General features: G+C 37.2%; 1 protein-coding gene across 2 annotated transcripts in view; it reads right to left on the reverse strand.

Annotated features, from left to right (window-relative positions):
• Positions 1–9750: 9750 nt before the first annotated feature.
• atp2b2 (ATPase plasma membrane Ca2+ transporting 2) overlaps positions 9751–16571 on the reverse strand; it is a 66653-nt gene continuing 59832 nt past the window's right edge. Inside the window, exons 22-23 of one of the 2 annotated variants that reach the window (XM_041034521.1) lie at positions 14510–14602; positions 9751–11396 (exon numbers count right to left, since the gene is read on the reverse strand). In XM_041034521.1, coding sequence (XP_040890455.1) covers positions 11085–11396; positions 14510–14602 — 405 coding nt within the window. In that variant the 3' untranslated portion in view covers positions 9751–11084. The remainder of the gene's footprint in view (positions 11397–14509; positions 14603–16571) is intronic. The other variant, XM_041034520.1, reaches the window with a different exon arrangement.

Below are 16571 nucleotides of genomic sequence, written 5' to 3' on the forward strand. Positions count from 1 at the left end.
GTCAAAAAATTTTTTGACTTTTTTTGACCTTTTTTGACGCCTTACTATACTATTACTTTTTTTATGACATTTTGAGGTCAAACATTTTTTGACTTTTTTTGGCCGATTTTGACGCCTTACTATACTATGACGTTTTTTATGACATTTTGAGTTCAAAAACATTTTTGACTTTTTTTGACCGATTTTGACGCCTTACTATACTATGACGTTTTTTATTACTTTTTGAGGTCAAAAATTTTTTTGACTTTTTTTGGCCGAAAAAAATGCCTTACTATACTATGACGTTTTTTATGACATTTTGAGGTCCAAAAAATTTTTGACTTTTTTTGGCCGAAAAAAACGCCTTACTATACTATGACGTTTTTTATGACATTTTGAGGTCAAAAAAAATTTAGACTTTTTTTGGGCGAAAAAAACGCCTACTATACTATGACGTTTTTTATGACATTTTGAGGTCAAAAAAATTTTTGACTTTTTTTGGCCGAAAAAAACGCCTTACTATACTTTGACGTTTTTTATGACATTTTGAGGTCAAAAAAAATTTTGACTTTTTTTGGCCGATTTTGACGCCTTACTATACTATGACGTTTTTTATGACTTTTTGAGGTCAAAAAAAATTTTGAATTTTTTTGACCGATTTTGACACCTTACTATACTATGACGATTTTTATTACTTTTTGAGGTAAAAAAAAATTTTGAATTTTTTTGACCGATTTTGACACCTTACTAAACTATGACGTTTTTTATTACTTTTTGAGGTCAAAAATTTTTTTGACTTTTTTTGGCCGAAAAAAATGCCTTACTATACTATGACGTTTTTTATGACATTTTGAGGTCCAAAAAATTTTTGACTTTTTTTGGCCGAAAAAAACGCCTTACTATACTATGACGTTTTTTATGACAATTTGAGGTCAAAAAAAATTTAGACTTTTTTTGGGCAAAAAAAATGCCTACTATACTATGACATTTTTTATGACATTTTGAGGTCCAAAAAATTTTTGACTTTTTTTGGCCGATTTTGACGCCTTACTGTACTATGACGTTTTTTATGACATTTTGAGGTCAAAAATTTTTTGACTTTTTTTGGCCGATTTTGACGCCTTACTGTACTATGACGTTTTTTATGACATTTTGAGGTCAAAAATTTTTTGACTTTTTTTGGCCGAAAAAAACGCCTTACTATACTATGACGTTTTTTATGACATTTTGAGGTCAAAAAAATTTTTGACTTTTTTTGGCCGATTTTGACGCCTTACTATACTATGACATTTTTTATGACATTTTGAGGTCAAAAAAATTTTTGACTTTTTTTGGGCGAAAAAAACGCCTTACTATACTATGACGTTTTTTATGACATTTTGAGGTCAAAAAAATTTTTGACTTTTTTTGGCCGAAAAAAACGCCTTACTATACTTTGACGTTTTTTATGACATTTTGAGGTCAAAAAAAATTTTTGACTTTTTTTGGCCGATTTTGACGCCTTACTATACTATGACGTTTTTTATGACATTTTGAGGTCAAAAAAAGTTTTGACTTTTTTTGGCCGATTTTGACGCCTTACTATACTATGACGTTTTTTATTACTTTTTGAGGTCAAAAAAAATTTTGAATTTTTTTGACCGATTTTGACACCTTACTATACTATGACGTTTTTTATTACTTTTTGAGGTCAAAAATTTTTTTGACTTTTTTTGGCCGAAAAAAACGCCTTACTATACTATGACGTTTTTTATGGCATTTTGAGTTCAAAAAAAATTTTGAATTTTTTTGACCGATTTTGACGCCTTACTATACTATGACGTTTTTTATGACATTTTGAGTTAAAAAAAAATGTTGACTTTTGTTGACCGATTTTGACGCCTTACTATACTATGACATTTTTTATGACATTTTGAGGTGAAAAAATTTTTTGCCTTTTTTTGACCTTTTTTGACGCCTTACTATACTATGACTTTTTTTATGACATTTTGAGGTCCAAAAAAATTTTGAGTTTTTTTCGCAGATTTTGACGCCTTACTATATTATGACGTTTTTTATGACATTTTGAAGTGAAATTTTTTTTTGTCTTTTTTTGACCGATTTTGATGCCTTACTATACTATGATGTTTTTTATGACATTTTGAGGTCCAAAAAAATTTTGACTTTTTTTGGCCGATTTTGACGCCTTATTATACTAAGACGTTTTTTATGACATTTTGAGTTTAAAAAAATGTTTGACTTTTTTTGTCCGATTTTGACGGCTTACTATACTATGACGTTTTTTATGACATTTTGAGGTCCAAAAAATTTTTGACTTTTTTTCGCAGATTTTGACGCCTTACTATAGTATGACGGTTTTTATGACATTTTGAGGTCAAAAAAAATTTTGACTTTTTTTCGCAGATTTTGACGCCTTACTATACTATGACGTTTTTTATGACATTTTGAGTTCAAAAAAATTTTTGAGTTTTTTTTTGACGCCTTACTATACTATGACGTTTTTTATGACATTTTGAGTTAAAAAATTTTTTTGCCTTTTTTTGGCCCATTTTGATGCCTTAATATACTATGAAGGTTTTCTATTTTGACATTTTTAGGCCGTTTTAAAGTATTATTTTTTTTGTCCTATTTTGAAGCCTTCCTATACTATGACCTTTCTTATTAGGGCCTAAGCACGAAATTCGTGCAATGCCCTATTGTAACTGAAGGGATTATTATTGCTCTCCTCCTCTTTTATTTTTCTCCTGCCGCTTTGTTGGCTAATTTGACCCCCTGAACATGCTCAACAACTCTTTGCCCAAAATTTTCCCCCAACTAAAGTTCTTGTTTGACACTTTCCGTACGACCGAGCACGGCCAAATGGCTCTGTAGCGCCCCCTAGAGTGTGAAAATATTCAAAGTAAGACCCACGGACTTGAAATTAGGTACACAGATGCATCACATTCATACAAGTAAAAAGACATGTCTTTTGTACATGTGTATGTCTGTATATCTGGAGAGCCGATGAGAGGCATTGGTGCAGTTGAGCTCCTTTTACTTGAAGCCATAAATGTCTGTTTGTCAGTGTGCCATGTGAGCTATATAATGGAAATACATACATTCTAGATGTGTTAACATGAAGTTGTCATGACAAGCTGTGTAGATTAAGGATTTTGTGTGGATCGTACATCATCAATCTATTAGCAGGGCACTGCAGGGAATTGAACCCCACCCTAGTGTAATAGGTGTACCATTACCAGTGCCTTTTGCTTTTTGAAGTGATGTAAAGGTAAAGCAAAACCTATATTTCAACAGTATTTCTTAAATATTGTGTTGTGAGTTATCCTCTGACAAACTTCATGATACTTTTTCTTAACGTGCAACTTTCTTGTAACCACATTACACATGTAGTCACCTAAACACGACTCACTCAACGTACAAATGCCCATTAAAGTTAACTTTTTCATATATATATCCACAAATACCAGGATATATTTAACCAAGGACATTCTGGTACTCTTAACATATTGGGCTGAAAATAACACCCCTGCTCTAGATCATCAGGACACAACTTATCCTCTCCTAACACACACACACACTCTTCACTCTCCTTTACAAAGATCACAGCCTACATCTGTAGACAGAAGGAGACAGAGAACAGAGGAGATAAATCAGTGTTTCCAGAGACTCAGTTCATCAACACATCCAGTATAAAGAGCAGCAGGGCCTTCAAACCTGTTCAGAGCCGAAGTGGAGCAGCTGTGTAGTTAGCCAGCTTCCTCTCAGCTCACATGTTAACGTATTGGCATGAACACACTGAGTTGGAAGCTCACACACCTGCTGAGACTTTTAGCATCAAGTCTATTTACTCTGCACATTTGACTCAAGTCCAGAGTGGAAATAAAGAGCTGAGAGTCATGAAGCTTCATCACTGCACAGAGAGTTTAGTGATGGATTTACTGCTGTTCCATTTAAAGACAGAGTCTCTGTGTGTTGATGAACATCTGATCTGCTTCTCAAATATCACCTGAAAAATAAACATAGAGGCTGTCACTGACAGTCTCTGACAGATGGACACATATACAGATGTGATGACTGGACTTCAGCACAGCTCCTTGTCTCTATAAAGACCACATGGTTCCAGATGGACTGATGCTTCTCTGAAATCAGAAGAAGGGATTTGCAGGCTTCAGTCAGACTGATCTCAGAACTGTGAGAGTAAGATCAAACTCATCCGTTTTCAAATCTCAAACATCCCGAGGGGCGGAAGCTCACTCATGGTTCATTTTCTTCCTGCTGGACCTAGAAGGGACATCAGTCTGTGAGTAATATATTGTTGGTGTGTGAATTACCTGTATGACTTACTTGTTATGGTGTCCCGCTTTGGTTCATCGTTTGAGAGTAAAAGTTAATAGCGCGAACGATGCTAATGCGCTAGCCCATCAATAGGATTCTCTATATTATGTTAGCATCAGGCCAGTCGGTACTTATTACCACTTCTGCCCCTCGGTAGAACGGCTTTGCAAACATTGCACGTTGCTGTCTTGCTTTGGGGTGTTTCTAGTCCAAAATATTTCCCCACAGCAGACATGTACTGAAAAGTTGGTTAGCCACTGTGCTGCTCAATGCTCACCTGCTAGTTGGCTGCAAACTGTGGAATGGATTTCCTGAATGGCGGTGTGTCTCATTACTCCGCGTCTCATTGAGACACCCCTCCATTCAGGAAATCCATTCCACATTTTGCGGCCAGCTAGCAGAGCAGCCGGCAGGGAATCACTTGTGGAGTCATTTCAGCAGACAACATTAATGCACAGACATGGTTCATGGATCGGAAATCTCTGCAGGTTGGATCGGAAATTTTGGATCTGTGAAATATGTTGGTATCGGAACCCGATAACAATACTGGATCGGATCGGCCCCATCCCTAACACAGACTCACACAGATGCACACAGACACACACTCGCGGGGGAATTGTCTAGTTATGGTAATTGCGACCTTGATAACAATTCATCAAGCATACAATAACTATAAAACTTACATGTTATTGCAGACCTTTATTCTTGTTAATATCATCCCATTTCACATAAAGTAAAAGCTAAACAGCCATGATTCATCTGGTCTATACACTGTAAATAAAAATTTACTTACAGCCTCAACTTTAGTGCTTTGGTTCAGTCTCACTACTGTCAGATAAAGGTAGAAACTAGCAGCTAAAGAGCCAGATATCTCCCTCAGGAGTTGGTGGAAACCAGAAAAGAGATGAATGGAGAGTGAGTGTTGGTGCCTGAATGAATGAGCCAATGTTGCTCTGTGTTTGCTGGATGTGTAAATAAGCAAAGGTTTGCTGACACATTTGCCATAGTAACTTTATGAGGTGATAATATGTTAGTGCTGTGCTTATAGCTTGTTGTGGTTTCACTAAATGAAAAAATTAAACAGTCTCACCATTTCGCATACCAAAGAGTCCTACATAAATCTTACAACTTCTGAGCATTGGTGTTCAACCTAGTCTCCAAGATCTGGAGACTAAAATGATAAAACATTAATTAAAAAGAAAAATGAGTTGATAATGTGCAGGATTTCTCAATTTTGTTGCAACGTTTCCTTTGTGAATTTTGAGGTGTCTGAATGCCTTACACTTCAGAATGAGGAGACTGAATCATGATGACCTTTGTCTTATAAAATAAGTACACTGATGCTGAACAGCCACTTTCCAGGGATCTTTATAGGGCACAGTGCTGGGTTTAGTTATCTCTAATGAAATACTGCCCTCCAGTGGACTTAGACATTTGGATAAAACTTCCTCTATGACCTTTCTGTTATATAACAAACCCCTTCTATCGCCCACTCCCTTTAATAGTATTGTCTCAACTGTCTATTCTCCAAGAGGAGTGATTTAAACACACAGCAAACCGTTTGGGTTTGTCATCATTGTTGAAACATACAATTAAGTCAACATGCTCAGCAGTGCAGTCCTTTTCCTTTTAAATGCTGGTCAGCAGCAGAGTCTAAGTCATACCAGTATCATACTGATCCCAGTCAGCATAGTCCCATTTTAAATTAAATGGAAAGATTAAGTTGGTGCTACTCTGTGATGTTCTTAAGACACCATCCCCTCCAACCCCCATCATAACTGGATGGGATCAGTCCTGTACAAAGCTACTTTAGCATGCTGCAAGAATCAGCAATGTTAAGTCAATATATTTAGCATGTTCTTGTATTATGTCCAGCTCTTAGAAATCTCAGGAGCTTGCATACATAGTGTATAATGAACATATATGAAGAACTGTTTGGATAAATCTGAGAGACAAATTCTTGCCCCTCTCAGATGCCCTGCTCAAGGGCATCCTCAGCTGCTCCAGTGGAATAGGCCAGTGGCCACAAAACAGACTGGTGTGGTACTGGGCAGCTTCTAGGAATGTATGTGTGCAACTGGGATGTGAAAAAGGATGTTCCTGAAAAAGAAATCGCTGCTCTCAGAAAAACTTCCACATATTAAGATTTAAAAATAAATAAAATAAAATAAAATAAAACAAAATAAAATAAAATAATTACATAAAAAGTTTTTTTTTAAAGCACCAAGCCAATTGACATATATCAACAACTACTGGATGTATTGTTTTCTTTTTCTTTTTTTTTTTAGCAGACATTTGTGGTCCACAGATGATGACTTTAGTGACTCTGGTGATCTTCTGACTTTTTCTCCAGCATCACATTTGTGGTTTAGAATAAAATGTGTGAACAAATATTGGATGCATTGCCCTGAAATTTGGCACAGACATTGATGTCCCCCTCAGGATGAGTATTAATAATTTTGGTGGTCCCTTAACTTTTCATCTAGTGCTATTATCTGCATAACCTGCCAAACTAATGACATTCCCATTAGCCTCAGCTGTATCATCTGAACATAAGCATGTTAGCGTTTGAGGCATCATTACAGCCTCACAGTTATAACAGTTAGTCTGGTTTCTATTTATTGTTTTCTTTTGAAAAAACAGACAGTGTTGCGTCATCAAGCCTCTAAAAAAGATTTAACTCTAACAATCTTATATTCACTCTTTGCTGGAATTCAGTACAAATAGACATTGTCTCCTCTTTTTAAAAGCCTTTTCATGCCTGCATTGGAGAGCAGACAGACATAGAGAAAAGGGAGGAGAGAGACTGAGAATAACATACAAGAAATGTCCTCAGCTGGTCTTGAACTACGAACTACTTGAACTAAGTTACATTTACTGTACATGGTCATCGGCCCTCAGCCACCAGGATATCCCAATGCTGCCTCATTTTACGAGGCAAAAAGGTTGAATCTTATTATTACTATTACTATTAAATCAAGAGCGTCTTTTCACAAGTAGGGTGAAACCTGAAATCATATACGTGATATACATGATATACGTGAGAATCTTTTAAAACAAATCAGTGAAAATGGAAAAACAACCCAAGTCAAAGCGGTTGGTGAAGTACAACGAATCAGAACAGGACATGTCACACGGGGCCAGGACACACCATGCTGGGTCATGCTGCTCTGGGAGATTTATTAAGTGATTTTTCATTTTTTTGTTTTTATTATGTTTTTCACTTGCGCTCCTGTCAGGAGTGTGGTAAATGGGACAGTCAAGCAGCAAGAGTCACAGTTCATCATCAGCATCAGCATCATTATCATTATCATCATCATCATCATCACTGTCACCACCATTATTATTATCATCCTCCTCATGGTATCATAATAATAATTTTCATCATCATTTAACTTTTTCCTCAAGCTAGAAAATAATTTACATCACATGGTTTTTACTGACTTTTGAGACCATAAACATTCCAGCAACACACTCTAGGATTAAGGGTGGGTAACAATCAGAAAAGCATGACTTTTTGCATAGTATTAAATGAACAAAGACATTGAGTTCTTTATTTACAATTATTGTATAGATAAAAAAAATATCATAAAAACAAGATGAACACTTAAATCACTTACCCATAAATGGTATGCCAAAAAGTTATCTGTTGGCATTTCTCTTTTTCTTTGTTCCACAAACTGCATGCTGCTAAATACAGTACATCGAGGCAGGTGAGAGTATATTGCAAGAAGTATCATTGATATCATCATTATCATTATCATCAGCATCATCATTGTCATCATTATCTGTGTCATCATCAACATAATTATTGGTTGTTACAACATGTGTTATCATTTGGATGTAATCACGATGTTTTGAAGTGTTTCTGACAGGAGCAGTGATTGATTACATACAGCCAAACAGCTGTGTCAGCAGTATGACTCGTTGTGGTGTATGATGGTAGATGTAGTCAGGAAGAGTTCCTGTTTTCACACCAGTCCACGTGGAGTTTCTGTCCTCAGTGGAACCATTGCTGTATTTACAAAGATTATTTTTAAACTCCATGTCTTTGCATCCTCTTAAAGCTGAATGTCCTCCTGGATGTAAAAGTGGTTTGAGAATGTTGGCTTAAGTCTTTTTTTTTTTTTTTTAAAATTGAAAATGCTGTTGTTGCTGTGGTCATGTTTTTTTTTTTTTTTTTGTTTATTGTTTTTTTATTTTTTTTACAGACAAATAAACAAATAAATTGTCAAGTTAAAACATCGTAAAGGAAACAAAATAAATCAACAGCTTCTAAGCAGAATATCAGAATCCAGACTGTGGGTTTTTTTTTTTCAACTTAAATAAGACAGATTTTTATTCAAATGGTCCATGTTACTTTTTCAACACGCCTGAGCTGACTGGTAAAGCTTGTGCACCCTCTCCAGATGGACGGATCGACTGGGAAATGACAGAGGAGGAGGATATAAAAAAGAAAAAAGATTGAACTGCTCAGATAAATGATTGTACATACTGTAGTAGTGTATAGGATTTTTTTTAAGTAGAAAAGTTGTCAATTTTTTCAAGTTGCATAATGAGCCTATCACGTCATGCTTGCCAATGACTTCAGTTAGTAAAAGAAACAATAGTACAGGCTAGTTAAGTGGCCTTGTCCTTCTGAGTGCAATAAGACTGGGTAAATGTGCCTTCTGTATGTAACTTCTCTCTCTTAATGTCTGATTGGTCAAAGCACAATAAATAGTTCACAACTAGTGAGTACAGTTGAGATGCTAGAGTACTGTATATTTTGTGACGGCAGGAAGACAAGCTTGGTTAAAACACACAAAAGCACATCTAGAATTACACCACAGAAGTTTTCATTCATAACCAGATAGTGCAGAAAAAGATAATCTTTTTTATATATAGAAAAAGAGTCAAAGCAACATTCCATTTTTGTTGTAATTTGTTTTTGGGGTTTTTTTTTTTGTCAGTTTTTTCTTTTTTTTTTTTTTTTGAGATGTTAAAAATGCCAACAGCTTTGTGGGGCTGCATGTGTCTCTCTGCTAGAGGAAAAAAAAGAAACTCTTTAAAACAAAAATAAATCAAAATTAAATTTTAAAAAAAGCACAATATATTCCAAATTTTAACAAAAACAAAACAAAAAAGTCTGATTTCCGTGCGGAGCTGATAAGCCAAATATAACTGTAAATTTCTAATATGACTCGATTGCAGCCTTTTGATGGTCACACATATTTTTAAAACATCAAGTCCTTTCAACAAGCAGGTTTATCTAGAAGACAGTTCACTGTAAAGGTCCTGATATCAGCCTTTGACACGAGCCCTGAGCCCAGGCCAGCGCTGAAGCACAGAAAAAAAAACACAATTTAAAAAAAAAAAGAGAAGAAGAAGTAGTGAAAAAAAGAATTAAATATTCCCCCTCTGTCACAAAAAGGAGGCCTTTGTTTAGAAAAACCAAAGGCAAGCCACTCCAACTTGATCCCAACAATCATATAGAGTAATACTAAGATTCCACATTTACTATGTATCCCATTATATTTTGGTTTCTTTTTGTTTGTTAATCTTCTAAAAATATCTACAATATTTGACAAGATAGCAGGCAATTTCCAGCACATGGTTTTTCAGTAATAACACCAACACAGCTCTGGTCCTTCTGAGCTTCAGCTTCGCCTCCCTCTTTCTAGAAACCAGGAAGTTTATCTCTACGAGGTTGTAAACAAATTACATTCTCTTTAAGACATAAATAAGTCAAAGTATTTCGAGCCATTGAAGCAGGAACAAGGCAACATGCCGACAAACAAAGATAAACTCTCTCTAAATATATTTATATGTATTTATATTTATAGAATATATCCCATAAATGCTATCATCATCATTCTTTTGTGTTCCTCTTTTCCGACAGGTGCAAAACTACTGTGCAAGTTGAGCCCTACCACCTCGTAACACATTTCTGTTTATGGATGAAATCAATTTTTACAGTCGGGTACATGTTCATGCCACACAGAGGAGGGAACTTTGCAGGCCAGGAACTCAGAGAAGCTGTCTTTAAAATAGTAGTTCGCTGCGAGGCCTAGCCCATCAGAACGAAAGAACTCCAATAAAATTAAAACCCTTTTAAATAAAACTTGGGTAATGTACATTCATGCAGGAGCAACAATAATAATAACAATAATAATCAGAATCAGAATAATAATGTTTTTCAATTTAATTTAAACTATTATCAGTATTGACAATGTTATTGTTGAGGAGAGGGAGTGTAAGGGGAGTTTTAAAGTCTGTCCTGTTTTGTGATTTTCACTCCTCAGCAGTATCTCCCTCCTTATTGTCCTCCTCCCAGTGCCACTAAAGACACAGTTCACACATATGTGCAGTAAGCGGCACGCTTATACAGTACATGCTAACACGCATATAGTCATATACACCACCACTGCCGCCACTGTACACATACAACCATAAAAGCAGGATGGCTGTGTAGGTTTTGTGGTTTTGTTGCGCTTTTTTGATTGTATGTTAGTTTGTTTTTCTTTTCATCTTGTCGTATTATTTTAGATTTTCTCCATTTCGAGAGGAGCGGAGAGCTTTAAGAGCTCAAGGTTAAGGGGGAAAGATGGACCTGTCCTGTGTAGGTGGTAAACTGGGGCTTGAGGGGCCGGAGGATAAGAATTGAGCTGGACTGGGTGAAATTTTGGGCTTGACAAGGTTGCAGTTAAAGGTCTGGAGGGCATTGGAGGAGGCACACCCAGACTGCAAGGAAAGGAGGTTAGAGGTTAGAGCTGAGGTTAGGATCAGGGTTAGAGACTGGTCTCCAAGCTGTGCAGAGGGCTGGCAGGGCTGGAGGAAGCGGCTGATTTACTGGTGTCGATGGTGAGATTGATGCCACTATCAATGGCATTGTTGTTCTTGTTGGGGGACGAGGGCTGGCTGGAGTACTTCCTCCTCCTCCGAGCAGAATCATCGTCCGTGTCGTCGATGAGGGGGATGTTGGGTGTGGAGTCTTCTATCCTAAACTCGGGGTGTGTCATGAAGTTGTGGATGGATGTTCTGGAGTCTGGTTTTTCCAGGCCTTCATAGAGGGAGCTACGGAATGCATTCACAACGCGGATCTGTTGTAAAAGGGGAGAGAAAAAAAAGAAGAAAAAAACGATGAGAGATGAGGCTAGAGATGAAATGGAAGGGTTGGAGGGACCCTTGGGATGAGAGAAAAGAGGGAAGTGGAGGAGAGAAGGGACAAAAGGGAAGGAGGGAACCTCTCATTTGAGGATAAAGAGGTGGACAAGGAGGAGAAGGTGAAGGAGCAGCAAGAGAGAAGGCAACTGCAGTCTGTGTTCTGCTTTCACAAGATAACTACAGTTCACAAGTCACTCAATTTTGGCGTGCACTAAGGAAAACCGTGAGGAAAACAATCATAAAAAAATACAACAAAATCATACATTTCAAGAAAAACAAATACCAAAGAAACACAAACGCTCGTTGTAAGTATACGCTTTAGTCCAATGTGCTGTATACCTAGAAACAAGCCACGTTAATAAATGGAATGCTCACAGAAAAAATTAAAGGAGAATATCACATGCAAGTTTGAAGAAATCTGGTGGACGAGGTCAGTAAGAAGGAAGGAGGTTAGATCTGAGAGATCCAATCAGGTGGTTTAAAAAACTTCTGGAGGTGCCAGAGCACTGTCTGGGACAATATCCACACAGACTCTGAATGGGACACACAAACACACAAATATAGCACAGGGTGGGTAAAGCATGGTCCCAAACAGGGCGATGGAAAGAGTCAAGTCTGCATGAGGAGGTTGGTTCAACACAAGCATTGCAGTGTAAAACTCACAACAAAACAATACATTCAAAAAAAAAAAAAGGAAAAAAAGTGGCAATTAGACAACGAGCAAACACAACAGGTTAAAATATTATGAACACAGGAAGTAAACAAGAGGTAAACACAAATTACATGCAACAAGACAACAGGATGGTGAGGAAGTGGACACCAGCACACAGACTGCTGACACAGAACACATGAGAGTGAATAATAAAAATAATAGCTTAATTCTCAAGAGGTCTGACGGTCAAAGCATGTTCTCAACTCCATGCACATCTAAGTAGACACTCAAGTATAGGCCCCAAACAACTACGTGGATCTGTAGTGAGAATATCTGTGTATCAGTTTCTTTAGGTATTAGATTATGGGAGGGTTGTTGATATCAAATCCTGTCTGCATGTGCAGTCTCGTCGACATGTTGAACTTATTATTATTAGTTATTATCATTATTATTCTGTGTAAATCCCATCTTGTTTTTAAGGATCTTCGTGAGCTGAAACCATTAAAAGTAAAACATTATTTATCCCAATGCTACTGAAATACTTGGTCTAACAGATACTGACATGTCAGTGAAAATGCTAATCAGCAGTATCAGCAGAAACATATTTTTAGGCCTGCAGCTAATGACTATTTTTATTACTGAGTTTTAGTATCAGAGGGAAAAATGCTCATTACAATTTCCAGATTCTAAGGGCGACGTCTTCAAATTGGGTGTTCTGCCCATCCAACAATTCAAAATCCAAAACCCCAAATTAATCCATTTATATTGATAGTTAAATGTGAGTAAATTCTCACATTTACCGTCACAAGCGAATGCTTCATGTTTTTGGCTGATAAATGACTAAAACAATTCAGTTGTCAAAACTGTTTTCTCATCAATCAATTAGGGTATTTTGAATCCAAATTGCCCAAAAGCTTTTCTGATTGTGATTATAAAAAAAATTATACATTATTATAGTTTTTCCCTTTTTCATGGGACACTGTGCTACTTATACACTGTGCACCCCAGTGTATCGTTAACATGTGATATGGTAACAGTGCAGAAAAAGCCTTGCAGATATTAATATTTCAAATGTATGGGAATACTATATATATTCCAGTGACTGTGGCAGAGTAGGTTATAAAGAGACAAAACAGAAAAAAAAATAATAATAAGAGGAGCCTGTCTGGATGAGTGCATGTGACAGGATGTCTGACAAGTAACACTGATGGGGTGTCAGAAAAGGGTGGGGGGTTGAATTTACATCGCTGGTGCTGTAGAGGATCTATGTTAGTAACTATGGCAACATGACAGTCAACTACACTGACAGTATGGAGCGACAAGACGGGATGAATTATTGGTGCAGTACTGCTTTGTGATGTTTCTCAAGTCCCCTCCATTCCTGTCCAACACATCCTAAGCACTGATTCTCATTATTTAGATAAATATTAAATTGAGACGGGAAAAGTGTGAAAGTGTGTGTGTGTGTGTGTGAGAGAGAGAGAGAGGGAGAGAGAGAAAAGAGGATGGAGGTGGACAAAAGCATTAAGCAGAGCCAGTGTCCCCTTCTGGGTAGATTTTAGTCGCACCATGTGGGATCTTCATTTCAATTAAAATGAACACTTGTTTGAAAGTGGCAAATGTAGAATTCTTTAAAGACACCGCTGCCCCCACACACTGTAGCTTCCTTTATGTTTTTTGGTCATTGTAGATCATTTGTCAGCAGCAGAGTACACAAAATAGCCTGTAAATTTTTCATTAGGTCAATTCAGTGTAATTTGCCTCATCGGTAGCAAACTCACGGATGGAATAAGACAACAATGCAACTTATACTTGAATGTTTACCCAGTCTCTTGGTGAGTTGATTGGCATTAGTTCACATTAATGTCCGTCAAGACATAAAAATGGGAGGATTGAAGGATGGGATAATGGATGGGGGATGAGCAGAGGGAGACAAACTCACAACCTGAAATGTCACGCCGTGGGTATCACCCTTAGTCCTGCGCTCCTAGCACTCTGGGGAAACAAACACACATTCACCAATGAGAGGACAGTACACCCAAGCATGGGAGGAGATATCAAGATGAATTTGAAATCCAGTATGAACAGCAAAAAGACAGAAGAAAGAGAGGAAATGAGAAAAGCAGACAGCAAGGAAGAAAAAAAAGACGAATCTTCAGAGGTGCCAACCCCAAATGGAGACCATCACAGTAATTTGTTTTAAGAATAATAAATTAGAAAAGTAAACTTTTTGCTCATGACAGGATGGCACCCCTGAAGCAAAGAGAGCAGAGAAGCAGAATGACAGAGTTCTGACTCACGGCCAGTAGTGGGAGGAGCAGTAGCAGCAGTAGTGCTTGTAGGAGAGGAAAGGGCATTGGACAAGGACACGTGACTAGGACTAGAAACATTGGTTACATCCTGGGTCTGGCTGGTGGTGGATGATTGGCGTCTCAGAGCCCCCGCCCCCTGAAAGGAGGTGCCACTCTTGAAGGTGTTGACTACTTCAATCTGTGGGAGGAGAGCGGGACAGGAGAGGACAAATGGCTGCTCAGAGTGACACAGACCATATGGAAACACATGTCGACTGGCTGGGTGACTCTGGTGGTAAAGGGAGTACAAAGTGTCTCAATCATGACACAATGGGGGGGACAGCTAAAGGTCAGAGTGTAGTATCCCCTCAACGAAATGGTGAATTTAAATTAAATGGTCATTTCACCCAATTTACACAAAAAAGAAAAAAAAACATCCACTCAGCCTATCATCTCTAGTGTCTGGTGCCAAGTTTTGGATTTATCTGTTCAGTTTTTCCAGACTTCTGCCTCGACCCTAATACAGCTGTGGTACAGTAAATGAAATATCAGGTGCTCACAGCATTGAAAATGTAAAAACCTTTTGAAAAATTCAACAGCAATATTTCTCTCTTGAAACAATGTCCCACTTACTTGCTAATAAGCAAAGGACCTAAGTTCGAGTAGTTTTCACTGGAACTACTTTCTACCAAAGAAATAGTGCCCAAGAAAACTGCTGACAGTGTATTTGTGTGTGGAAAGAGGTGCTGCTGTTGAATTATTTTGGTGTAAATTTTCATTGCTGTGAGACCCAAAAACAAAATTCCACTTACCCCCTAGATGGATTTAGAAATTGCTGGCATAAACCCCTCAAAACAAATAAAACCAAAACTATCTTCAAGGCCAGAATCCACTTGAGGGAGGTGAGAAAATTATTTTTTTTATTTTTTTTTTAGGTAATTTGGGTGATCAGGCCCTTTCAAAGACTGGCTAGTCACTGTATGATTTTATAATACACAGATGCAGCCATTTATGACTTTCAGGGTATGTTGTTTTGTGGCATCTCCTATCATGTTACTTTAGGAATTAAAGGAAAACTACAGTTTATTTTACAGTTTATTTTTGTGACTCACACCATTGGTTCTATTGCTTGTGAAATTATTGCCAATCTGAGATCTTGGAACATATCATCTTAGACACTGCCAAATTCATGTGCTCAGATGATTAGACAGGTTATAAACAAGAAAAACTAAATTACTTAAACCATCTTATTTGCAGTAACTGTAAATGTAGCAAGTGTAGTAAGTTAAAATTGAACCAGGAGGTTGGTCTGTAAGCTGTGATGGATGTTTACAATTCACAGTTTGTGTTGCTTGCCTTCATTTACTCACCCACATAAATCTAAACAACCTGGGGCGCCACACAGCCAATAACTGTGTGAGTGTAATGTTATCACATCTGATCAAACTGATGGACTCTTTGGCAGACATTTATTTCAGCTCTTACAAGCTGAAATAAATGTAGTTTTCCTTTAATACTGAAAAAAAAACTGTATTTCTATTCTCTCTTAACCCTGTTTGGCTTCTGTAGGATGCTGGTCCACAATACCATGTCGCGGGATCGCTTCACCCTGGACCATCAGTGAGATGAAGTCATTGAACATCAAAATCCAAGACACAGGCAAAACTGTCCTGAATATCACAGTGATAGCGGTCTGCAGAGTTTGTCACATGAGAACAAATCAGTGACTATTTCCAGTTGTATTTCACTCAGAGGTTTGACCATCGATCTTCCACAGGTCCACACTGGTGTTCACTTCAAGTCCGGTGAGAGAAAGCTGCATCTTCATGCACCTAAATGAGTCATCTTGGAATAAAATAACTTTATGGATGTTACTGACTAACATGTACAACATATAACATAATCTAGCATTTCTTCTTGGTAGTAAGGTAATGTTTGAGGTGGTGTGACTTCCTACTGAAAACTGATTAGATAGAGAAGACAGACAGTAACACCAAAAGGCATGTCAGAGAACATCAAAGGTAAAATTTAAACTGGTTGGTGTTTATTGTTCCTTAATTGCATAAACAGAATCATAAATGTTATTGTAACATAATGATCTTTTAAAATGCCACCCTGTATCCATATATTCATGTTGGTTTTTTATGTTTGTTTTTGTTTAATCAGAG

Source organism: Toxotes jaculatrix, chromosome 3, assembly GCF_017976425.1.
Source record: "Toxotes jaculatrix isolate fToxJac2 chromosome 3, fToxJac2.pri, whole genome shotgun sequence".
NCBI lineage: Eukaryota > Metazoa > Chordata > Actinopteri > Toxotidae > Toxotes > Toxotes jaculatrix.